The 26141-nt window shown below is 37.2% G+C and overlaps 1 protein-coding gene across 4 annotated transcripts; it reads left to right on the forward strand.

The window, feature by feature from the left end:
• On the forward strand, window positions 1-26141 carry LOC116252773 (exocyst complex component SEC3A-like). 4 transcript variants are annotated; one of them, XM_031627298.2, is made up of 25 exons: window positions 1-133; window positions 5489-5565; window positions 5903-5983; window positions 6130-6197; window positions 6455-6557; window positions 7101-7246; window positions 9842-9959; window positions 10992-11096; window positions 11947-12048; window positions 12195-12332; window positions 15003-15131; window positions 15231-15311; window positions 15397-15471; window positions 17203-17376; window positions 17470-17575; window positions 17678-17742; window positions 18745-18915; window positions 19062-19141; window positions 20977-21058; window positions 22494-22591; window positions 22702-22810; window positions 22964-23032; window positions 24532-24597; window positions 24680-24769; window positions 25714-26141. In XM_031627298.2, the coding sequence occupies exons 1-25, from the start codon at window positions 106-108 to the stop codon at window positions 25822-25824; spliced, it is 2472 nt and encodes an 823-aa protein (XP_031483158.1). In that variant the 5' UTR covers window positions 1-105; the 3' UTR covers window positions 25825-26141. The 4 variants fall into 4 exon arrangements, with proteins under 4 accessions (XP_031483158.1, XP_031483159.1, XP_031483156.1 ...); XM_031627299.2 differs by having other exon boundaries at window positions 25-133; window positions 5475-5565; window positions 25714-26140; XM_031627296.2 differs by lacking the exon at window positions 1-133 and adding an exon at window positions 3459-3721 and having other exon boundaries at window positions 25714-26140.

The following is a 26141-nucleotide window of genomic DNA, read 5'->3' on the forward strand; positions in this document are numbered from 1 at the left end:
CGACAGATGAGATAGGTTACGTAATTTGCATCGGGGGTTGAGTAGACTTGGAAGGAGTGAATACGCCGCGATTCTCAAGGGAAATTAATTTTCGAAGGAGTTATTATGGTGCTCATCCTCTTTGAAATCAATAGTAAGTCCTCGAATCTTTCAACCGCATTGTTTCTGTAAATTCTTTATTTTATTTGCGACAATTCGACGTAACGGGAAAGTTTCGCAGATGAACAACATCGTCAGTCATTTTGGATCCGGATTACATTTCAAACCTACTGCGAGCTTCAATGAGATTTGCATCGCTTACTATTTATTACTAATAGAAATGTTCGTATGATTATTGAGTGCCATTATTAAATTACATCCGCTTGTGAAATGTATCATTGCTGCATGCGTATGTTGCTGAAAATTAAAAATTTCCAATCGTTGTCATTGTTGTACCATAGGCCGTTACTAATCCGTTTGTTTGTGGCGATTTTTTTTTCCTTTTTGGAAACGGGATTTTTATATTTAACCACTGTGCAACATCTGCCACTCCATAGATTTGTTCTCCACTATATATGTATGTGATTCTTTGTACTAAAAAAAAAAAAATACTTTGGATTTATTCATCTCATTTTTCTGAACAATAGCGACAATGGCAAGAAGTTTTCCAACAAAGATAACTGATTCTAATGCCTCTGCAACTCCTCAGACTTTATTGCGTTCAAAAACAGCCTTAATGGCAATGAATGGATAGCGGCTGGGGATGCCTTCTATTTTGGCTCTGGCACCATCTTTCCTAATTAATTTCTGTTCTCCACACCATCTTTTTTAGTTTTTATATTAATCACTACCATAAATGCATTATCACCATTAAGTAAGGGATACATCCAGAAATTTAACTTGAATAGGGGGCACGAATTTAATTAAGAGTTGAATGGCAGCACTCGCATATAAATTTATTCATTCATATATAAAAGTTTTTGAATTTTATATCTGTTTTGATTGCTCCTTTAAGAGGCTGTTTGGGAATGGTAACTGTTACTATCTCATGCATCTGCCTCAAAAAGTGTGGCAAATTCATTTTTAAGTTGTCACAATGAATTTAAGTAATTTTGTGATTAGAAACTTGAAATAATAACAAAATATTTCTATTCCTAAACGGTTTTTAAAGAGTTGTTTGGCAACAGTAACACAGTATTATTGTCCCCCATGACCTGCCTTAGAAAATATGACATATTCATAAAATACTTTAACAAGTGTTTTGTGAATTTGCCTTCGAGACATTAACATTGTGTTACTGTTTCACAATGGCTCCTAAGAACTTCCAATTTGTTTCTTGAGCAAAATCATGTCTAAGCTTGAGAGACTTAGCCATTCTATTTGGTTGCATAAAACTCCGATGCTAATAAGTAAGGATCGGAGTATAGAGTTACTAAGAGAGATTTAGGCCGAGACGTGGCTTGACCCTTTTGGTCTGATGAGGTAGTACAGTACCATACATACCCAGCTTTTAGGTCTGGATGGGCTTCAGATTCAGTTGTACTGTACCGCCCCTCGAATTCAAACCGACCGCAGACTGCCTAGGTATCAATTTCAGATCTGAACCCACCGAACAGCTAGGATCCAGCCTGGACCTAATCCATTTGCACCCTCCTTATTTAATTAATAACCTGTGAAGCTCCACCATCACCGTCTCCCCACAGAGTACCCGGCTGCCCGTCGCCGTTCCCCGCCAGAAAAATTTACTGCTTGGCACTGGACTTTCAATTTGTTCTCTGCCATCGCCATTAACATAACACACAGCTGCATTCATCAATGGCCAATAACCACTCCGCCCGAACGCTGGGTATGTCATTTGGGATCCATCACAAACCAAAAATTGTAGAATTCTTAGAGTGGAAGGCGAATCGTAGAAAGGAGAGACATGATGGTGCCGCCAGCAACAGAATCGAAGGTCTCCAATGGCTGTAGAGGTTCCTATCTCAGCAGTGGAGGCTAGCCAGAGCGATGTATGGGTGGATGTTCTTATTTGAAAAGTGACGGCGTCCTTGTTTTCCACCAGCAGAAGACGGTGATGGTGGGTGTTTTCACCTCCCACACAGTGATCGAGTAGGAGAGAAGGAAACAAGGGAGGGAAAAGGGAAAATGAAACGGGTTTGAGACCTTGAGCAGAAGATCAGAGTGTGACGGGGGGGGAAGAAGAAGACTCTCGTTCAGGGACAGAGAAACAAGGTGCCGATAATTCCTCAGATCGACGGCTAGGATGAGCCGAGTGATCGGATGCACAAGCAAATTGGAAGGTGCAATTCGGTTGCGCACAAAATGGGTGGGTCATAATATGGATCAGGTTTTGAACTGAAACCCCATAATTGGTGTGCAATTTGGAAAAGCCGTTCGATCCGGTCTGCATCGTCGGGTCCCATTAGATCTGCTGGATTTGGAACGGTGCTGCTCGGCCCCATTACACCCTGTAGATTCTGAGTCTGAGGATGATAGAAAAAGGTTAAGCAAAGCTGTACATAAACTGCGTGCAAAAACAGGGATTGCATTATTCGATCATGTCTGGATCCAAATTAAGTAGTGCTAATCAGATCCCATGCGATCCATATATGTACGAGGGAAATGACAAAACCAGATTAAAGTGAAAACATGGTTTTTTTTTTTTTTTATTTGTAAATAATCTGGAATTAGTTATGAATTAACATATATAGATATAATGTCAATGTATTATGATTTGGATTGGATATTTGACTCAATAGTTTCAAAAAAATGGAAATGGAAATAGAGATAATAATATCATATTAACAAATAGGATCAAAATCATGTTTAAAAAGTAACATTCCTTAAATATCTGATGAGGTTCATTTTGGATTAATTTTAAATACATATCATATATTCAATGGCCTTACATTTAAAAATTGGCCCAATTTGGTACTAAATGTGGATTTAAAAGTCATATTCAAATCAGATTCGAACTGTGAAATTGGTTGTCTGATTTGGATTCATATATAGCTTTTTTTCATACATATTCGAATACGAATTCAAATCTGTATTCAAATCCAAATGAGAGAATATCTGAAAAATATGATAGGGTGATGAGTATCTGTAATGTCACTAAAGCTTATACAAATTGATCCAATTCCATCAATAGTTCGGATTCGATCAGCTAACCGTAGATCCAGTAGGATCTTGTGCTTTGGAGTGTAAAGCACTTTTCTTTTAGTTGAAGTTTCAATTATATTTTTAGTGAATAAGATCCAAATAGATGTGGGAGATGAAAGAGACGATGAAGAAAGAGAAGAGCCAGTGTGCTCAGTGGTGAGACGTAATCTGAACTCAAGGACAAGGGTTCGGATATAACCGAGTCGACCCGTTTTGAAGAACTTCGGATGAAGTCAGTAACGGCCTAACGAGCATGTAGGGCCCCCTCCGCTTATAGTCGCAGTTACGTAAGAAGGAAACGCCGAGAGTGGCGCGCGTTTGTGCAGGGCGCGGGACGGGGAAGGTCGTGAGCGCGGGAGCAAGCGCAGATCGGACGGAGAGGAAAATTTCCCGGCAATGGGGAAGTCCGGCAGTGGCGCCGCGGACGGGGAGGAGCTCCTGAGGGCGGCGTCGGCCGCCCTCGAGGGTACCGGACAGAAGGTCGTCATGGCGGTCCGAGTGACCAAGAGCCGCGGCATTTGGCAGAAGTCCGGCAGGTTGACCCGTCATGTGTCCAAGCCTAGGGTCTTGGCTCTCACCAGTACGCGTTCGTGGCCCTTAACTTTCGTTGGATTCTGAGTTCAGTGTCTTTCAGCTTGGTCTCCAACGTCGAACATGCGAGCAATAGGCAGTTGATGCCTTTGGCGTGCTTCTTTTTTGGCGGTCTTTGATCGGCTTAGATTGTTTGTTGTGTTGCTTCGATTTCGTAGGATTGTCTCGTTAGGTTCTTCCGTCTTTTGCTCTAGTAGTGCACTGCACTCCGTTCGGTATGATTTCTAGAAGAAGAATATCTTTTGGATTCTCTCTTACCTGAAGTTTGATGCCATTATACTTTACCAAGACTGCGAAACTTCGCCTGTGATGAACAACTGCAGCCACTTATTCTTCTTCTTTATATTCTCTTATTTTAGTTTGTTTTTAGGCTTTCTTTTGTTGACTGGTGTAGACTCTGGTTTCGGTTTTTTCGAGATAATGTTGAGATTAGTACTCAGGAGTAGTCGGATTTTGAGTATGAGGGCTAGGAAGATTAGTAGTGAAGTAACCTTCTTCCTTCAATCTGGACTAGTGTTTGCGCTCTCATCATTGGTTGCAGCAGAGGCACAAAGCTTTCGCGCAGTGTGCAAACAATCTTAAGTTTAATTAAGACAAGCATAGACTGATCCCACGTTCCTTAGATGGAACACACACACACACACACAGATAGAGAGAGAGCGAGAGAGAGAGATCAAAGTTCCAGTTATGTATTTAAGGAAATTGAGTTGCAGTGTAGATGGAGGTGAACCTTCTTACATATTTGGCTAGCTATTCCTGAAAAACTTTGTTAACGTGAAGTAGCATCAAAGCACCTCTACCAAGACAGCATGGTATTCTAAGAATCTATCTCGACCTGTTTTCATTTGAACTCTCTCCCGTCAAATAAATGATAGCTGCATTGCTGGACAGTAGTCAACTTAATGTAAGGACAAATTCATGGAATAAGAAAAAGCCAGATTATTGGCTATGTATGTGATGGAGCTCCGTTTATTTGATGCATGTACTCGAGCAAAACTGGGAATCATGTAACTCATGAGTGACACCAGCGACATGGCTGCTGGTTCTTATTGCATTTGGCTATTATGCAGTTGAAAAATCAATCCAGTGTGGTACATTGTGACACACCATCAGGACGACTTAAACTCATTGTGTACCCAGGGTATGTGTATAATGTCCTCATTTACTTGCGGAGATTTGTTCAGGCTTGTGCCTGTAAAGCTCAGCATTTGCTTTAGTCATGCTTGTGAAGACTTCCTTACTTTTTTTTGCTTAAAGGAGATAAAGGGACAGGAATGTGGCTTGCATACTTTGCCTTTTCTGAGAGGTGGTTAGGATACTTTCAAGTATATCTTTAGACAGAGAAAGTGTCATAAATGGTGGCTACTTTTGAGGCAAGCATATTAATGGGCGTTCTCAGATCTTAATTTGCCTACAGCATGTTTTCTCATTAGTAACTATCCTTAAGTTAATCCTTTTCATTTTTATGATGATTGCTGGAGATGCTCATATCTACACCCTTTCATGGTTTGTAAATCTTTATTGGCCACACGACTGGATTTACTGTTTCCTTTTGGAAAGCCATAGTTATTTTCTCTGGTGTCCTGAAGTCTATTATCTATATTTAATCTTAATTCATTTTATCATGAGTAACATCAGTCTGTTGTTGGATATATCAGCATCCTTGATCGTGTTAGAACTAGAGTAAATTATCAGCAAATGCTGTATTATAGGTTTGAATTTGAAGCATTGATCTGCATCAGTTTTCCTTTTGCAGCAAAATTTTCATCAAAAGGACAGAGGACAAAGGCCCTTCTTCGTGTTTTGAAACATTCATCTGGGGGTGTTCTGGAGGTATTGTGTGCAAGTTATCTTCTACTTGTTTGTTCATGCTTCAAAAGAAGTCTTGAAGCAAGCATGCCATTGTAACTTGTAAGCTCTGAAGAGCACAAAGTGTATCATACCTTCTCATTGTCTGCCTTTTTCGGATTCCATTATAACCATTATATGCAGAAATCCCTGCTTTCTTTATGCTCTTGTCGTCATTATTTAACAAGCAGAGCTTTCATACATGCTTTCAGGATGTTTGCAAGATGCTTTCCTTCTATGCATAAACAACCTTTTCTATGGCATTAGTTTGTTTGCAAGATTGGAAACTATTGATAACTTTTTTCTGCTTGTGTATAATTAGCCTGCAAAACTTTACAAGGTTAAGCACCTTTCAAAAGTGGAGCTTATACCAAACGACAACAGTGGATGCACGTTTATGCTGGTAAACTATATTCCCTTTCACATTATATTGTGTTGAGACCTTTTCAAAGTGGCTTGTATAGAACATGTTTGGAGCTCTTGTTTGTCAATGTTGGAAATAATCTACATGTTTTCCATGCTGATGCTATCAGTTTTTTGTTGATTAAGGGGTTTGATAACCTTAGGAGCCAGAGTGTTTCACCTCCACAGTGGACTCTGCGCAACATTGATGATAGGTGATTGCTAAAGACACATGCTGATGCTTTCCTGCTGTTTTACATTGTTAAAATTTGTTGTTTTCCTTTTAATCTTCATCATTCACCAACAAAAGGAGGTGGCTCATCTTTACTGTACCCAACTAATGTAACCATAAACAATTACTTCATTCCCTTTCCTATTCCATTGATAAATCTCTGTATAAATTCGCCTATAGATGATATGAGGAGAAAAATTTATCAGATTGCTTTCATTTTCTCTTTTTCCATTGATGCAGAAATCGGTTTCTTGTTTGCATATTAAGTATGTGCAAGGATATGATGGGTCGCCTTCCAAAAGTTACTGGTATAGATGTTGTGGAGATGGCTATTTGGGCAAAGGTTCTTTCGCTGTCCCTCTATCTCTCTTTCTCCAACACACACAGACATAGGACATGGTGGAATTCTAACTCTCAGGCCTGCTACTACATTGAGTCCTGACTTCATATATAATTATATGTGTTTTTATATATAAAACCGAATTGATATCCATATGTTTTACACTGCTTATGTGTTCAGATATTGTGTATATGATATATACATATTCACATTCTACTTCTTCGTGTGCTTGTGTATGTGAGCCAACTTTCACTGAATCGATAGCAAAAGATATACAGGAAAAAGTTTGTGTGTTGGACCAATATAGTTGAACTTTCTTACACATGTTTTATGTGCTTTTCAGTTGTCACATATACTTGGTTGCAACTGTCATGGCTATGTTGTCAGAATATGGGTTGGAAAATTCACTTCTTGGTTACTGTTTTATGCCTTTTGCTCATACACAAATAATGTTTTCTTCTTCTTCAGATATGTGTCTGTATTTTCAACTGGTTTTGAGTTTTATAATTTGTTATTTATATTTTTTCATGTATAAATTTGCTTTAGGAAAACACCCCTGCGGTGGATCTTCAAACAGATGCTCAAGTTAACCACATTGCTACTATTATCACTCCAGATGACTTGAAAGTAACTGTTGAAAGGGACCTTGTCTCACAAGCTGAAGAAGCGGATATGGAGGCACTTCTTGGAAGGTTTGCTTCTCTCCATTCAGCTGATACTCATATATGCCCATAATTCTCTGCCATTGCAAGTGTGATTACCGATATTACCTTTTCAGCAAATTGATAATAGATTTATTATTTTTTTGTGTGTACCTTGCTTTAGAAATTGTTTTGCTGCCGGAAATGCTCAGTGTGGTTAACGAAGTCTTGGTGTGAGCCTCTTAGGTTGCTCTCAGGGGTTCTTCTATTCTGCTATGGGTGACATGAAAGTATTTCTGGAATCTTGAGCGTAGGGCTGTCTTCATGGGCTTTAACAACTGGAGATCTGCACTTATAGCAAGGCAACAGTGAATGTTGTGTATCTGTGGCTGGTTTCGAGATGTTCTCGCTTCGCTGATCCAAAACAAAAAGAAAAGAAGCGATTCTACTTCTTTATTGTCTTGTTGTGTGCTTAATCTCAATTCAGCAGAATGATTGTCAAATAATGGTTGTTATTTGCTATTTCTTCTTTTATCATTTCACATCTCATTTTCCTTAAAGTGTCTCATTTTCAGCATCAAACTGTATTAGTATGAGAGTGAGATGGAGCCTGACCTGGTCAAAGAAAACCTAGACTGTTGAACCCTAGAAAGTATATTCTGAATTTGGATTTTATTCACAGCACACATGTTCAGGCCTGGGATGAAACTGGATATCGAGTGTCAAACAGAATGTGGATTGGAATGGGATCTAACATGGTTTATTTCATTCTGTTCACTTACGGGGCCTTTGGCAACAGGAACACTAACACACTGTTCCATGAATCTGTCTCAAAGATTGGGACAGTTCCATGGCACACTAGAACGCAGTGTTCCATGAATCTGTCCTAAATATTAGGACAGATTCATGGAACACTGTGTTAGTATTCCTACTGCCAATTTAGGACAGATTCATGGAACACTGTGTTAGTATTCCTACTGCTAAATGCCCCTTTAAAATCATATGTTTTCGGTTGATCTGAGATCATAAGTTTTCCTACATCTGCTAGGTCTGTAGCAACACTCTCAGATCCAATTGGATGCGGGTTCAAAAAATGGGTTGACTTTTCCAAAAAAGGGCTAGTCTTTGATGAAGCCCAACTGCCAATACCTTACGTGGTTTCATTGGCAACCGTTAGTTGTGTTTTTTCAGTTGAAGGATATCTTTTAAATAAGAAAATTGGTGCTTCCACAGCTATCTGTTTCTGAAACCTTGGATAGATCTGCTTATACATCAGAATTGGAGGGTCCATATTTTGCACTAGATGAAATACATATGTCACCTTTTTCACTATTTAATCCACACCTCATCGCTACCATCCAGAAAGAAAAAGAAGAAAAAGGGAACCAGCTGCACATTTGGTTGGTTCTAGCAAATTTACATCCTTGTGTGTGAACTGTGATGTGTTCCCTCATAGGGTGTTTGATACCATGGAATGTGGAATACCATGGATGCTGTTGACTTCATGGAATGCAATTTCAGTGTGTAAGGGACAGCAGAATCTTCAGAGTGAAACTCCAAAGGATGTATAGTTCAATGTTTATTGTGAGCAGCCCATTCTGTCACCCCATGCTCGATGCAAACAGCACTGCAGAGTGAGTCAACAAGTTCTGGCCCATTCCTTGGATGTGCATGAAATGGAAAAATCACATGTTCCACGAATGAAGATGGAACACCCTCCCTGGTTCAAGAATAATATTCAAGACCAAATACTCCCTTTGCTGTATCTTTTGGTCTACTAATGTTCTGACACACTAAGAGAAATAAGTTGGTATACTAGTCCCTTAATGTTGATATAGGGAGGAGTTCCCTAGTGTTCCCTGAACAGTAATGTTGTTGATGTGGGGAGCAGAGATTAATTGCTCCAACTCAGATTAATTGCACGTTCTCCCATTGACAAGGGGACCGACACTTAATTGTGCATCAGCCCGAGATACATATAAGTTCTGGAACTTCAATGATTGTTCTATTGTGATGTAAATATGTCCAAAAGTACATCGTGTATTTTTTTTTACACTTGCAGTTAGAAACCTCACTACTTAGATGGCTATATTCTTGGTTTGGTAATTTCAAGCGTTACTCCCATTGTGGCTTTTTGTATTGAACTTATCTACATTAGAACATGATACCAGGAATGTAACTCTAGAAGAGTCTCGATGTTAATTCAAAAGCAGTTTATTGGGAAAAGATTCAAGATTGAAATTTTTATAACTTGTCTCTTCATATTAGTAGTGCATTGCTTCCAAACATCCATAAAGCCTTTTTGTTTGGACTATGTTCCTGTCACAGTTTCCTTTTCCCTCTCTTTAATGTTTCTGGTTACTATGGTTGCTTCCAGGCATCCAAAAAGCATCTTCTCAGTTTGTTCGACGAGCGAGAGCTCATGTGGAAGTTAAAGTTTCTTAAAATATTTTGAAAGTTTTATCCCTTCTGATTACCATCATTTCCTGTTCACTGTCACTGCTTTTCCTTTTATTGTCTTTGCCCTTCCTGATTGATCATGTGAGGTATGGTATCCCAAATTTGCAGAATTTCATCATACTACATTGAAATGCAGATTTTAAACTCATTTAGGTCTACTTAGGTCTCATAGGTATGTCACTGCAGGTATGTTATGGGCATCGGTGAAGCAGAGGCATTCTCTGAAAGGTTAAAACGAGAATTTCTTGCACTGGAAGCAGCAAATGTGCATGCCATTCTGGAAAGTCAACCTTTGATAGAGGAGGTACTTTAAGAACTATGTCCAGTCCTGTTTAAACAACTCCACTTTTATTGTCCTGTATGGACATTTTCTGAGATATTTGCTTAATATGATCACTGCTTAAAGAAGCATTTTAGATCTCTGAAATTTAAAGAGATAACATCAAATTTGCTCATGTTCAATTGTAGCATTGTTCTTGGGGTTCACTTATGAACTCTAAACATAATTTTTTTCAACTCAAAATTACAACTGCATTTGGGAAGTCCATGATGTCTTTATCCATCAGCCAGCACCTATGAAAAATGACTAGATATGGTAGAAAGTTAGTGTTAACGGTCCTATGCCCCCTTTTCAATAGTTTGTCTGCTACATGGGAGCCATATACTAGCCAAGGCTTCTGATTATCTTCTTATGTTCAAGGCCTTCTTCATGATATTTACCTGTGATTGATTGTTTCCAAAGGCTTTGGAAACTAGTTAGTCATTAATATGGAAAACCAAAGTTTAAAATTCTTCTCTTAAGTTATCCATTCCAAGTATTACTGTGAAACGTGTAGAATGTGCCTAAAATATGTATTTTCATAAGGTAACGGAACATATGACTTGCAGTAACAGTATCCAATTTTTGCTCTATATCCTCATAGTCTTTCAGTCATGCTTTCATGGTGTTTCTTTAGGAACTTTTTACTTGCTCAAGAAACATTTTGGAGCCTTGAGAAGTTGAAAACTGATATCTTTTGCTGGAGTACCATATTGAATGGGTGAAATGGAAATAGGCTGGGAAACATGGTGAATGGTGATATGACAACCAAGTTGTAGTGGTCACAATTGTCACCATATTTTCCCAGTTTACAATGGATAAAATTGCTATTCTTTCTCACTTCTGCCCAGGCAGTTAATCATATCTTAACAATGTCTAGCTATTTGCTTAATCTCCTCAAGTACCAAGCTTCTTGTTCATGTCATCATGAACTACTTTTGTACAAGTTTTTTGCTAGATGCTATGAAACATGCAGGTGCTACATTTTTCTTATTAGAAAATCGGTGAAGCATGCAGGTGCTACAAGGACTTCAATCAGCAATTCTATGTGTTGAAGATATGGATGAGTGGCTTGGTATTTTTAATGTAAAGCTCAAGCATATGAGAGAGGACATTGAATCAGTAAGTTGATGTACATGCATGAAAATCATGGTTACTAATGTATCGTAGTATTCCTACAAGTCTATGCACCAAGGCCTTCAAGATGAAGAAGGTATAAAGGTCGATACGTGGGGTTTGCTCCTTTGCCACAAGAGACCTTTCTGTTGGGCAGGGAAGGGGTATCTAAGGATTTGTTTCAACAGTTGGCCAGAAGAGGGCATGCTAAACCTGCACCTCCTGGGCACCAAAAAAACTTTGTGGTTTTCCTGTCATTAAGAAAATATAAAGTCCTGTAGCGTATTTTACTTGAGCCTCTTCTATCTCTATGCAATAGAACAGGCCATGCCATTCTTGGTGAGTGTAGATCCTTTTTGAATGAAGTTTTTGTATTGGTCTTTACTGATACATTGGTCTGTGTAATTCTGGTTGTCAGCTAAAGGACATGAATAATCCAATCAGATGAATTGGACACAAATTGTGATTCATCAGAAAGTTAGACGAATTTGTGTATGGTAATAGTTTGGGAATGTTTGCTTTTCTAATTTCTGACGTGAAACTTGACTACCTGTATCTGCCATGTATATGCAACACATCCACTTGTTACTGATGCTGGGAAAATGGATTAATCAAAATGCTTGCCATGAATGTTTTAGTATTTCTGGCTGCTTTAGTTTCTCCTTTTCCATTTTGTTTGCATTTAATTTCCTTTTTACTGCAGTTCATGCTTTGCTGCTCTATGGGTATTGTAGTTTGATGACTAACCATGACTTGGCAGTTGATGCTACCTAAGATTCCAATTAATGCATTTTCGGTACTACAGTTATTGGCAAAGACAATGTCAAGTCATACTTGTTACATGTATGGTTTTTAGATAGAATCCAGGAACAACAAATTAGAGATGCAGTCATTAAACAATAAAACACTCATCGAGGAGCTTGATAAACTACTTGAGCGGTTCCGTGTTCCTCCGGAGGTATGTGCTCTTAAGAGCATTTTTCTTGCCTAGTACCACTTTTTTTGGGTTCCTCTACCTGTTTGTAGGACTATCGTCTTCATGACATTTTTCTTATGTCCAAAGAAATTTTATGTCCCAACACTATGTTAATATTTTTTGAGCAGTTTGCTGCATCACTGAGTGCTGGTTCGTTTGATGAAGCATACATGCTTAAAAATGTAGAAGCATGTGAATGGTTAGCTGGTGCCTTGCGTGCTTTAGAAGTTCCCAATTTGGATCCTTGCTATGCAAATATGAGAGCTGTATGTTTCTTATTCTCTCATTGCCTTGGGCAATTTAGTTGTGTTTATTTATAGTCCCTTTATTCCTTTTCAATGTTTCTAATGATCGACTAGTGATTCTTGCTAAAACATATCAGAAACTTCACATTGCTATTCTGGTTAGGAGTGCAAATCTAACTTTATTTCCTATTTTTCATAATTATCAAGCAATTTCTGACTTGGAAGATGAAGCGGGAAAAACTTCAGAGTTCTCTTGCTTGAATAATTATGTACAAGTAGTTGTTGCCTTCAATTGCTATGCAATATTAAGAGAAGGGAGAATAGAGAGACATATAACAGTTTGTGGAAGGTTCTAACTTTGATGATTTATCTTACACCAAGTTTCCTTGTGAACAAGAATAGTAATTGCTCTGTTTGAGTGCTTGTATTTATATACCTCTCCACCAATCTAGTCATCCCGTGATCTCAAGTATTTTTTCCAGGCATTATTCAAATAGACATAGTATCCTGAGACCACTTTCATTTTTGTGACTCCAGAATAATGGACACCAGGAATATGTGGCAATGGTAATCTTTTAGAAACAGAAACTGATTTTCTGATTTAGGCTTGCTTGTAACACAGTTTTTATTAAATATATTATTATCACATCTCTTTGAGATAGGATGTCTAGAAGCACTGGTATGCGACTAATGATCAAATGTGGCAATACTTGTTCATCCTAATCCTAGTCTCCACAGCTATAGGGCTGGATATTCCATTGTGAGAGCACATCTATATCCATATTGGTGTTCTTTTGAAACTCCACATACCTGAATTCTCTACCAGAAACAAATACAAAGAGGAAAAGACACATACCAAACTGTTCCATAGTGGGAAGTGTCCTTCAACATGACCATTAACTTTCTCTGACAATCATGGATGTGGCTAGCAAATCTTCAATGTAGGACTAATTTTAGGTCCTTGTGACAACATATGGGGTGTTATATTATAGATGAAGTCTGATGGACAGGCTGTTTGCATTCTAGTATGACGAACCACCACAAGCCGGTTGAACTTACAAATTCAAGAAAAATTGAGAAATTATTGGCACTGGACAAATTTGTTTTACTATATCTTCTCTACCATTTTTCTTCAGAAAATGTTTGCAAAGATTTAAAAAGTTTTTAAATATTGGAAGAAACTTTAAAGACTTAAAATGTATTCAGATTTTTTTTCCAAAAGGGGAAAAATGTTATGGCAATACCAGATATTATCATTTAAGGCTATTTTCATAATAAAACCACAATAATGTGCAAATATGTCACTGATATTGGTGACTGTATGTAAATGTTATTGAGTATCCAGTGCCACGAATGGTAACAAGCTCTGTGTGTGTGAGTGTGTGTGACGTATACATATATGGAGAAACTTATCACGTACTCTTGACTACCACACACTCTAGCTGAATTTTTCAGTTGAGGGTGTGCATTTGCAAAACGAATCACATACATGTGATTTCCATCTTAACAATCAAAGAATTTGATAACATTATGTTTTTCTGCATATTTTATTAGGATTCAAAATCAACAGTTTGAACTTTTTGGCTTATAAAATCCTACCTATATAAAACGATAGTTTTTTTTCGAACTTTCCAGACGTGGAGTCACATCCATGAAATTAGTTTACAAAAGATGCATTTCTTAAAGTGCATGAAACTTGATTATGCAATGACTTCCTTACATTGTCACCAATCTATAAGCAAACATCCTGAAAGTATTGTAATCTATTGTCTAGATAGCTGTTGTCGGAAAACTAGTATCACAATTATACTATGATAGTTTCCCTTTGAAAAAAAGCCTCTTTTCATATATATTTGAATGCAAATACTTTTTTTTTTCTTTTAAAAGAAAAATGTCAATGTTTATCAGTGTTTTCTGCAAGGAAATAGTAGAAAACTCATTGCTCATAATTTTCCTGTTAGTTCATTATATGATTGAACTCTATGCCTCTTTTATGAAAGCACTAATATCACTGATATTTTAGAAATATCATGTTTTTACTGTCAAAATATCCAAAACAATACAATATTAGTAGCGTGTTACAATTTTTCAAAATACCGACAATAAACTATAAAGTATAATGATAGTACCACAAATTTTCACTTAAAAACACAAATTCACATATGTTGCATTCTTTGTTTCTTTTTAAAAATTTAACAACTCTTATCAATGTTTGTCAACATTTTTCTGAGAAAAGAGAAGAAACAAAATAATCTCATAATTTTTTCTATGAGGAAAATTCTTAAAAGTAAAAGAGTTTCATGAAATGTGATGCCAAGAAATTTGCAAAATTGGTATTGGTTACCGTGCTTTGGTATGCGCTCTTTATCTGTGTGTCCATGTGCAACAGAGGTGTAGTTTTTTTCACTCTTTTATCGTTATTCTGGTATTTTCTAAAGTCTTCTGACCTTAGACATATTTTGAAATGTACCCAGGATGGATTTTATATTAAGTCAGAACATCATTGGGTTATTTGCATCTTACAGTTTTTAGATTACTTTCAGAGCAAAAGAATATTTTCTCATTATTTTTGGTCTTAGATCTGTCAGTAACATTCACTTGTTTCTTGATCTTCCAATATCAAATTACATAGATATCAAAGGGCTTTTCCTGGTCCTTATGATTATCAACAGTTCTCATTTATTTTAACAGGTAAAAGAGAGGCGCTTAGAACTTGAAAAGTTGAAGGGCGTGTTCGTTAGACGGGCATCTGAATTCTTGAGAAGTTATTTTGCTAATCTAGTGGATTTTATGTTAAATGACAAGAGCTACTTCTCTCAGGTGGTCATTCTTAAAGTCTATTTGCATACAAAATTTAGTTCTTTCATTGAGGTTCTTATTGCTTCTTTAATCCGACTTTATGTTAATTGGATGTTACAGCGTGGACAGTTAAAGCGGCCTGATCATGCTGATTTGCGATACAAATGCAGGACATATGCACGCCTTCTGCAGCATTTGAAGGTTTTCTTTGTCTCCATGAGAATACATACATAAATGGCATTGTTTTTCGTATCTGCAAGCTATTAATGCAGTCTGACTTTTCCAGAGTCTTGACAAAAATTGCATGGGTCCTTTGAGAAAAGAATATTGTCGTGCGCTTAACCTGCTTTTTCGTAGAGAGGTGAGAAGCTACATTCTTGATGTTGCCATATTCCTCATGTTTTTTCTTTACAGCTTGGTTTTCATCAATTTAACTACTGATCTGTATGATGGTACACATAACTGTACCACACTTGCATATCCATTTGGAATAATTGAAATTTATTAGTTTCAAAGGATCTTCCCTTTTCTCCATAGAATGACCATCAATGGAGCAAAATCTTCGTGGTATACAAAAACTTTGGATGTCAGGAAAATGACTTATAGCAATTTCTCTACCAGGATGTTGCCTCTTATCTCATTCTTGTATTTACTTATCAAGGACTGTATCTGGAATTAGAAGTTTCTGGCAACTATGAAGGCTAAGTGGAAGAGGAAGCAATGCTCTTTTGCTGGCCTCCTGTACTGGTAGCCACATAATAGTTCAGGAAACATGCTTCACTTCAGATGCACTTCCTACTTCTTACTGCTTCCCTAAATTCCATCACCTAATATAATATTTTTTCAAGCATTTTTTCCTTAGCATCTCAACACATAATTCATCATCCTTTTCATTTGTCAGTAACTTATCGGCTGTCTTGTTCAAGGACATTCACGTTGGAGTCCTAATCTTTCTAATCATCTGTTCTGCTTTGGAGCTCTTCTTGCAGCTTGGAGGGTTCTTGCCTTTGAAGCTAATTTGGATTTTTTCATACACTGTTTGTGTCAAGAACCTTGTAAATCTTTGGCATCGTCCAGTTTCTGGATGAGTTCTCAAGTCTTGGGAGCTCCTCCTTCTTGGTAGTGTTTGATGGTATTTGTTTGTGGGCTTCTTTTGCAAGTCACCTAGTCATTTAATGACCGTTGTCTCTCCTGCTGGTTGAATAGAGATCTTGATCAAGAAACTGGACACATGAAATGGCTTGATAAAAAATAAAAGTTATGATATTTTAAAACTAGGTTTGATAAAAAATAAAAGTTATGATATTTTAAAACTATCTCCAACAACTAGTGGTGTCAACAATATGATTCATTAAGCTTCAAGCTTCACCAAAAATATATTTTATTACATATTCCTTAGAACCTGTTAGCTCTTAATTAACTGGTGGATAATCTGGTTGTTCTGACATTAAGTCTTTATTTGATGTCTTCAACCATTGTGCTCTGGATGCTTGCACCCTGCTCAACCCCTTCAGGAGCTGTGCTCTAGTTCTAGTTCATAGAGTTCTGTCAATATTATGTCTTGTGAGTTGTGACTTTCTTACCCTGTGGTTTAGATCCCTATTCAACATTTTAAAAGAAAGCCAGACAATGGAAGATAGCACAGTTATATTCTTTGGATTTCATGTTGTAACTCATATCTGAATGATGAGGTCACTTCTCCAAGTACCTGGATCTGCGAGGACACCTCAGTGAAAGTTCTTTCTTTTCGAGGCCATAATTATGCTTCACAGAGGTATTGCACTGGATACATTACTAACCATGAGGGATTGTTGAGGCTAGACAATAATTGGTTTTTCAGGAAGGAAGATTCAACAACCTTTGTGGCTAATTAATGTGTCCACCTTTTGTTACTTAAGAATGTATTAATTTAATGATTTGAATCATCTGCCTACTTCTCTTGTATCATAACATATAGTACTATCATATCATTAAATGTTATGTTTGATTCTTTGAAAGCACTCTCATGCAATCATACTCAAAGAATGCACAGGTCTTTATTTTGCTGTGTAGTGGGAAGTTTTTTTTGGTTGAGGTGTTTCATGGTCTTCAGGCTCGGGAATTTGCAAATGAACTTCGTGCAAGTACCAAAGCATCAAGAAATCCAGCTCTTTGGCTTGAAGCTTCTGTAGGTTCTGTCCAAGTTGCAGCTAATGCAGATACTTCTGCAGTGTCTGAAGCATATTCAAAGATGCTTACAGTTTTTATTCCTTTTCTTGTTGATGAGGTTAGCTTATGATTTGAAATGTCCATTTAATGGAATTTTAGTAGTGTTCTCTTACATGCAAGACTAATATGTTTGTTCTGTACTGTGGTACAGAGCTCCTTTTTTGCACGTTTTATGTGTTTTTCAGTTAACAAGGGCAGTGCTTATGATGATGAAGATCGGAGTTCCGTGGACCAAAATGGAAATAACACTAGGCCCTGTAATTCCTTCTTTTCTTTTTCTAATTTTTCTGTTATATTGCCTGCCATAGTTCCCTGTGAGAAAAAATAAAAATTATGTGGCTTTGACTGGCTTTTTGCAGGCAAAGATACTGCTGAGCTAGGAGCTTTGAATGAAGCTCTCCAAGATTTACTTGATGGTATACAGGTATCTTTTCTGTCTACTAATTTTCTAACTTTACTTCAAAACTGTGTTTACATCTTCCAATATTCAGAAGATAGCTTGATGACACATTGCCTATAGATAGTGAGAATGGTGATGCGTCAACTAGAAGACTATGTCACATGGGTGTGGGTGCTATGCCGGTGCCATTGCGGGATGCGCCAAGTTCCAAAAAAAATTGGGTGCGGGTGAGGCGAGAGCACACACACACACACACACACACACACATATATATATATATATATATATATATATATATATATTATTTGTTATATAAGTAATTTTATTTGTCTATATTTTTAAACTTTTTTTATCAAGATTACCTTAATCTCATACAAAATTCAAAGTTTTATTAAATAAAATAAGGGAGAGGGAGAGAGAAGAGGGAAAAAAGACAAGGGGAAGATAGGAGAAGGGAGAAAACAAGAGAAAAAAAGAACGGGCATAGTCAGCAGCACCTGATTCGGTTTGATCGAGTTGGGTGCCGTGTCGGGCCGCAGCCGCACCCCTATCGGTGCAGGTGCACCACCATAGTTGGTGCATCCGTGTGACTTAGCTAAAAGAGCTACGTTGTTTTAATTGATGACAGACTTATTACATGACCAAAGAGACATTGAGATGTTCCATCATGTGGGGAATCATATGATGATGGTTTAGACTCTAGAATGATAATGACATTGTAGAAGGAATTGGTTTGGAAAAGTCCAAAGTCCAAAATTCTATGTTAATGTGCAAATGCAGTTCTATTGTTTGTTACTTCCATGTACCTATTCATATTGTGTTCCTATTTTTTCTGTGTCATGGATAAATACCATATTGAACAAAAAAGAATGAAATAAATTCAAGTCCCAGAAGAGAAATAGAAGAAAAGTATTGACCAAGTGTATCAAATACGCAAAGTATGTCATGACTCTTTGTTCTTCTTTTACTATCCCCAAGATAACTATCCTCAGCCTCATGGTCTAAAGATTAACAAAATCATTTCAGGAGGACTTCTATGCAGTTGTAGATTGGGCATACAAAACTGATCCTCTCCGGTGCATCTCCATGCATGGGATCACTGAGAAGTATCTTTCTGGCCAGAAGGCTGATGCAGCAGGTTTTGTTCGCTGTCTGCTGGATGACCTGGAATGCAAGATTTCTATGCAGTTCAGCAAGGTCCATTTCAGCTTCGAGTTTTTCCCTTCTTTTCCTGGGTTGGTGATTTTTTTCTTTTTGGGTGGGGGTTGGGTGGGGGGTGGTGCTGGAGGCTATCTACTGTTTCACTGCCAGATCATCAATTGTTGATAACCTGGTTATTGCAGTTTGTGGATGAAGCTTGTCATCAAATAGAGCGAATTGAGAAAAATGTTCGCCCTTTTGGTGTGCTCCCTTATATTCCGAGGTAAGATTTCTGTCGGTTTAACTGTCACTTCTCTTGTATTAAATTCAGTCCATGGTGATTCTTTACCTGGGTAACTAATGATCTGTAGCAAACATGTTGGTTGAAGCTAATGTGTTCACTACTTTTTGTATTATTATAATCTGAAAACTATGAGCCTTATACAAGTTAGAGCAATCGAGGTATTTCCCAAGCGTGAGTCAGGCTCTTGATCCTAGCAAAGTAGCAATCCTTATCCATAGTAGACATGATCCTAATAACTCTTTCACATTATATGTATCAGGCTATTAGGGTGTCAAAGGGGTGGTTTTGTGCCAAATGAGATCTGAAAAAAGCATCAGAAACTAAAAGGGTCCTAAATTTGTTATAAAGTAGAAATTCTAGATAAGATTCATTTTGGAGACCATGTCTGTTTAGTACATGGATCTGGTTATCATTTATGAGATCCAATCCCTGATCTGGGTCTGCTGGAGATCCAATTATGATCTAGTTCTACTGAACATCAAAAATAAAAATTTTTAATGCACTAAGCTGGTCTATGAATTTTTATAACCTAAGCCAGAATTTTTATTGAACCAGTACTAGTATCTTAGAAGTGAAACCAGGTTCCACTTGGTTCTGGCATGATAGATGCAAATTGACAACCCTAATCTGTTTATCATAGGCTTCATCAAACAAAATAGTTCTCATTCATCTTCTAATTCTCTTGTCCCACTACATCCACATCTATAACCAGAATGCTCCTTTTTATGATAATGAAAATTTATTTGAAAACTTAAGGTCCCCTTTTCCCATTTCTTGTTTGGTTAGTAAAGGATGGAATAACAGGCATAGCATGGAGAATGGGCATCTTTTTTTATCTTCTCTGAAAATAGAAGGTGAAAAGAAAAAGAAAACAGCAAAAGTGCCATAGGACTGCATTATGATCTGGTTTCTTTCCAATTCCAAAGTAGTTGTAGAAGAAGCTGGAGTTTTCTTTGCAAGGAAGAATAAAAGAGCAGCTAAAAGTGGAGCATATAAAGGAAGAAGTTACAGATAGATGCTCTATGACATTGCACTGCATTTTATTACTTTCAATACACGATATGCACTGATTACTTGAAAAGTATGTGATCATCTTTGCATCCTTATACTGTACCTACATTATGGTTTTCTTGTAAGGTATCATCCATTGGAGGTAAATTTGTGACTTTTAGTTCCTTTTATCCTTAGCAAGTGATTTTTTATTTATTTAAATATGTAATGGATTAACTATAGCATTTTATGTAGAGTATCATGATATTAATACAAGTCAATTGGAGGAGATTTTAAGTTAATGTTTCATACTGCAATGTAAATTCGCTCATCAAACAATGGAAATCTTCAAACAACATTATGAGGCGACTTACTGCATAATTCTTCAGTCTCCTTTTCGTGGTGCTTGTGTTGCTTGCCCTTTTCTCCTCCATTTCTGTGCTTCATCTTACATGTTCTATGTTGCATCAACATGTCCCATGATTCATAAACCATTTTGCAGCAATTATACAATTAATATCCTACAACAACTTGTTAAGGCTGTAAATATCAATGAAGTATTTCCCCTTCTTTTTGTTCAAACTTCAAAGTAGTATTGTATGCATTAGTTCCTGATTTTTATGTGAATCAGTTTAATGTTTGCATGATTCTAGTCAGGTAAACACTTTTTTTTTCCTGTTTGATTTGTATGTTTTGGATATATGTGGTTCTCTTTGGATATACTGATTTGCATCTTCGGACTATTCATTATCTTCATTGTTGAAAAATGTAACCTGCACTCTTTTTAATGGAGAACTTAAGGAGGAAGCAACATACTTTTCCAGATTTGCAACCCTTGCAGCACGCATGGAGCAGTACATCCAAGGGCAGTCCAGGGACTTGGTTGATCAAGCTTATACAAAATTTGTAGGCCACTAATTCGTTCTCCTCCCTTAATCTACTGCTTTCTTCATTCAGATTGCAATGCAAGAAAAAATAAACTACAAAAGCTGGAATTCTTCCAAATTTTTACTAGAAAAGCAGATTGACTAGAACTCTTGTCTTACCTTCATGTCAAATTGATTATCTTCATTTGTATGCTGAATATTTGGTTGAAGTGCTTTCCTCTGTCATGGATATCTTAGTTTCTTCTGGAAGTCTTCTTGGTGATTTTACATGTATATTGTGATGCATTGTCCACAATGTGTCATTCTGTTATTTGTAAAAGCTGAAGTTCCATCAATTTTTTTTTTACTAGAAATAGATTAACTATAATTCTTCCCATACATTTGTGTCAGATTGATTGTGTTCATGTCTATGCATAATATTTCATTGGAGAACACTTCCCACTTCAGAGATATTAGTTTCCCCATGAAGTTTTTTTGTGATATTACATATATTTCTTGATGGATTATGTGTTGCTCAATATGAATGTTGGTTTAGTTAAAATACAACCGTTCTGCAGTTGCGAACAAAAGGTATTACTTACCTATCGTACAGGAAGCAAATCCTATTGGTATTTTCATGAAAAAATCCACTCGAGGTTATATTTTCCACCTTTATCAGCTGGAGTTACTCATTCTTCGTGTATGTAAGAAATGACTGATACAGCTGTTAGGGGTGGGCAACAGGCTGACCCCCTGTTTAACAGGCCTAGTCTTGCCTACAGTGGGCCTAAGCTCATTCTTTTGCAGTTTCCAAATGGGTCTCTCTCTCTCTCTCTCTCTCTCTCTCTCTCTCTCTTTGTGTGTGTATGTGTGACTCTATACTGGTTGCCCAACGCCAGTACATCTAGGGCCATAACGAATGATTCATGAGCCAGCCACTGGATAATGGCTGTCTTTTCAGGTCTATGTCAGCATTTCTTTGGTGTGTTGATACCAAGAAATGCTACATAAATTAATATGTTTCACAGAAACTACGGGTCCATCTTGAACTGTCTTATTCTCCATAAAAAAGAAGATTTCTGGCCAACTTAATTGCAACTACTATTACCAGAACAGCTTTATAGGTCCTTTGAAACAGGTTGTCCAATCTTCGAGCTTAATTTTCTTTCTAAATATTAACATAATTGTGATAGACTGATAGTCATTGCATAATCTTACTCTCCACCTTAACGTACCAAAGTAATATTTGTTCTTGTTCGGTAGTGGTGCTTCAGCATAGAAGTGTAAACATAAGTAAACTGGACTGTCAATAATCATTTAATCTTTTGTTTCTTGTTCTTACAAGTTTTTGGTCTCAGGATATACAAGGCTTCATTTACCTGTGTCTGGTTTATTTCTATTCTGTTCACATCTCATTTTCTTATTTTTGCAAGTTTAACTTGGTTGATGGATTTCAAATTGAATTCTTTTTACAGGTCAGCATAATGTTTGTGACCCTGGAGCGTGTTGCACAAACTGAGCCTAAGTATACTGATGTTGTGCTTTTAGAAAATTATGCTGCTTTCCAGAACAGGTAAAGAGATGTATATTTGTCAGGCATAGAGCCTCAATTCTCTAAAATTTGGAATGCTTTTTTATGGATGCTGCAGGAAATTCTTAATTCTTTTATCTGTTCCATTGTAGTCTTTATGACCTAGCCAATGTTGTTCCAACACTCGCTAAATTTTATCATCAAGCTAGTGAATCATATGAGCAGGCTTGCACACGCCATATTACTTCAGTTATATACCTTGTAAGTTTTATAGGCTAGAGATGTTTCTTTAGTTTCCCACTGTCTTCTATTGGAACTGAAATGGCTTTAGATTCAGGCTGATGAATTATAAATCCCTTTTAAGATTGGGTACTAATTCCATATGGTATTTTCTATTCTTTCTTGATTGCATAGGTATTTGATAAGTTATTTCAATTCGGTCGTAGAATTGAAGATTTAATGTATTCAATCCAGCCAGAAGAGGTAAACATTTGTCATTTCACTTCCTTAACATTTGTAAAAGATTTGAAAATGAAATTCCATGAAAATGAAAAGAAAGTCATTCTATAACCTCTTTAGCTTTTGGCCCTTCACAAAGAGTACTTCCTACTTAGGAAGATGGAACTGTCTGTTTGAATTTCCTTTGGAAATATTTCTAATGTAGTTCCAGGGAAGCATGTGGTTCTTTACCATTTCATCAAGTATCATCCTAATCTTAATGGTCCTTTCATTGTTTATTAGATATTAAAATGATGTACATCTAGTTGCCATTGCACCTTGGTTGATTACTATTGCTCACTCTGTATGTTTTTAACTTCTTGAACTTGTTACTGGATTTAATGAGGTCATTAAGATTATGCATAAAGCATGAGGTCGTACAGACAATATTCCTGAACAATAACCAATAACATTATTGAATAGGTACTTGGATGGTATTGACAATGCCCACAGCTGCTGCGCAATTTGTTGCTTTTTCGCAATATAAGCGGCTGGCTCCATGAAATATATCCTCCTATGCCAATCCACCAAGAAACTAGATGGTATGTATGGAGTCCCTTTTCAACCATTCAGGAGTGGAAGTGGAGGTAGTCATCGGGTGGGTCAGGCCAACCACGGGCCTTTAGTGGTCAAGAAGAAACCCGATAGGCCAACACCACTCCCGATATTAGTCGAGCTGAGTCAGGCCAAGCAGCTGCACCTTATGTTTGCTACCTGTTTGACCTACATAGATTAGAATGGATCAAATCCACATGCACATGCATGCACACACATATAAATCAGAGTACTCAATAAATTCCAATTGTTGACCCAACCATTTATAACCAGGCCAGGTTGGGCCAGATTTTTATCTATCAAAACGACATATAGCGTACTTGACTCCAACCCATACATGGTTAGGTATGCAGTCCAGTGCAAACCCTTAAGTGGAAGCTGCCATTGGCCTTTCCTAAATGAATTTCAAATAGGTTATTCAATTTTACAGAATTTTGAGAGGGATCAACACCTGTGCCTCTGCCTCTGAAAATAAAGAAACCAATTGTACTATTTGATGCCTTATTCTGCTAAATATTCTTCAATCATCATTCTCGTGCTAACATTCTTCAGAAAAGGTTTCAGATAGCTTAAGGCAACCCCTGTCAACGAACAACCTAATGTATTCTCTTTCTCTTCAGTCCATTGTCGGGAATCAACAGTTAGCAACACCTTGTCTTCTAAATTTTTAATGTTATCAAGGAATTGGTTGTGGTTCAACCAAATTTAATTTTGTATTGACACAACATGCCTTACTTTCATCATGGAGTAATTCAATTCCTGCATGATTTTACAGCGTAGTTCCTTCATTCAGGTTTATCACACCCAGATTATGGTTGTCAGTTAAATGAGAGAATATTGAATTTTCATTTAATCACGAACACGAGAATTCTCATATCCAGTTAAGTAATTTAGGCATTAAATTTCTTAATTTATGACACTTATTTCAGATACCTTTCCAAATGGGGTTGTCAAAAATGGATCTGCGGAAGGTGCTGAAAGCTAGTTTACCTGGGGTATGCTAAAATTTATTGTGTTCTTCAACTCTATTTTCATGGTCTTGGTTGCACAAATTGCATATTGTTTTTCTCTTTTCAGATGGATAAATCCATTGGCATAATGTACAGAAGACTGCAGAAAAACCTCACATCAGAAGATCTGCTTCCTTCATTGTGGGATAAATGCAAGGTTATGTTTTCTCTTTCTATCTTGGTCATTGATCAACATGGCTTTGTGAAATTACTCTAACTCCCTATGTATTTGTCATGTGTCCGTGTGAAATTATCAAACGAGATGCTTTGATGCTTCCACCAACTTTAATTGGAAGAAGACCGGTATCTCCAAATTTTGGAATCTTGATTAGGACTTTGAGTAGGTCAATTCAATATATATTGATATTTACAAAGTTTCAGCTCCACCTAATCTTTGTCAACACAATGAGTCAGTACGACTCACTGGTTTCACTTCCACTTGTGGTGGCAACCTTTCTTTTATATTTGAATGTCTATACGCTTGTGTCCTTTTCATTTTATTTTTCCAGTTTGATGACTGGGAATGTCTTATAAACTTCTCTATAACATTTAAGAGGATAAGTTAGCAATTTCCTTTGAAGGTCTATGGAGTGTGGCCCTCAAGGCCACTTTGCCGTCTACCTAATTTGGTAGGACAATTTGGAAAGGAAGGGAGGGATTATTGTGCAAAGCTTGAATATGCGGGGTGCCTCAAAGCTTCTAGGAAGTGAGATGTATAAATTGGATAATAGTTGATACTGATGATCATGACTTAAAAATTCATGGAACTGATATGCTTTTGGCAACAGAATTGAAGGCTTTCAAATTTTATTGTTCATTTACTTGGTCATTTTTATGGCTATGTAACTGACGATGCTGGGAGGCACTCTTATTTCCATATTGTACCCTATATGGGGATATATCCCAGATCGTCAATGTTTTCATCTGCATTCTCATATTTTTGAGTCCATTGTTTGCTCTTTCTCCCTTAGTAAGCAGGATTACAATAGCTCGTGCAAAGTAGGCATGGACATAGCTTTTGCATGTTAAGACTGTGGCCTTGTAGCATAGAGCAAGCTGCCTGCTAAATGATTCTGAATCACCTTTGTTCTCCTTTTGCAGAAGGATTTCCTTGAAAAATATGAAGGATTTGTCGCATTGGTTGCCAAGGTTTATCCAAACGAGTCCATGCCTTCCGTTGCAGAGATGAAAGAGTTGCTTGCGTCAATGTAGAGGTTGTTCAACCATGCACTGTCGCACAGCCTCCGGATTGTGCTTTTTCCTACAAAAATAGTTCTTTCTAGGCATGCAGTTCACTTTCCGGATTCTCCTTCCAATTGGCCGTTTCAGATTTTTGGAAGGTGAATGTCCCCTTTCTCGTATTTATTTTTTTTACACTAGGAAGCCATAGATGTCAGGGGTTTGCTTTCTGTTTGCTGTAACAGACCCATATTAATTGATTTCTGATCTGCCCTGGCCTGTGTCACCCTTATTACCAGTGTAAATAGATAGTCTCTCATGTTCCTATGATAGATTCCTCTGCTGACAAA

The sequence above is a fragment of the Nymphaea colorata genome, chromosome 4 (genome assembly GCF_008831285.2).
Source record: "Nymphaea colorata isolate Beijing-Zhang1983 chromosome 4, ASM883128v2, whole genome shotgun sequence".
In the NCBI taxonomy this organism is placed as follows: domain Eukaryota; kingdom Viridiplantae; phylum Streptophyta; class Magnoliopsida; order Nymphaeales; family Nymphaeaceae; genus Nymphaea; species Nymphaea colorata.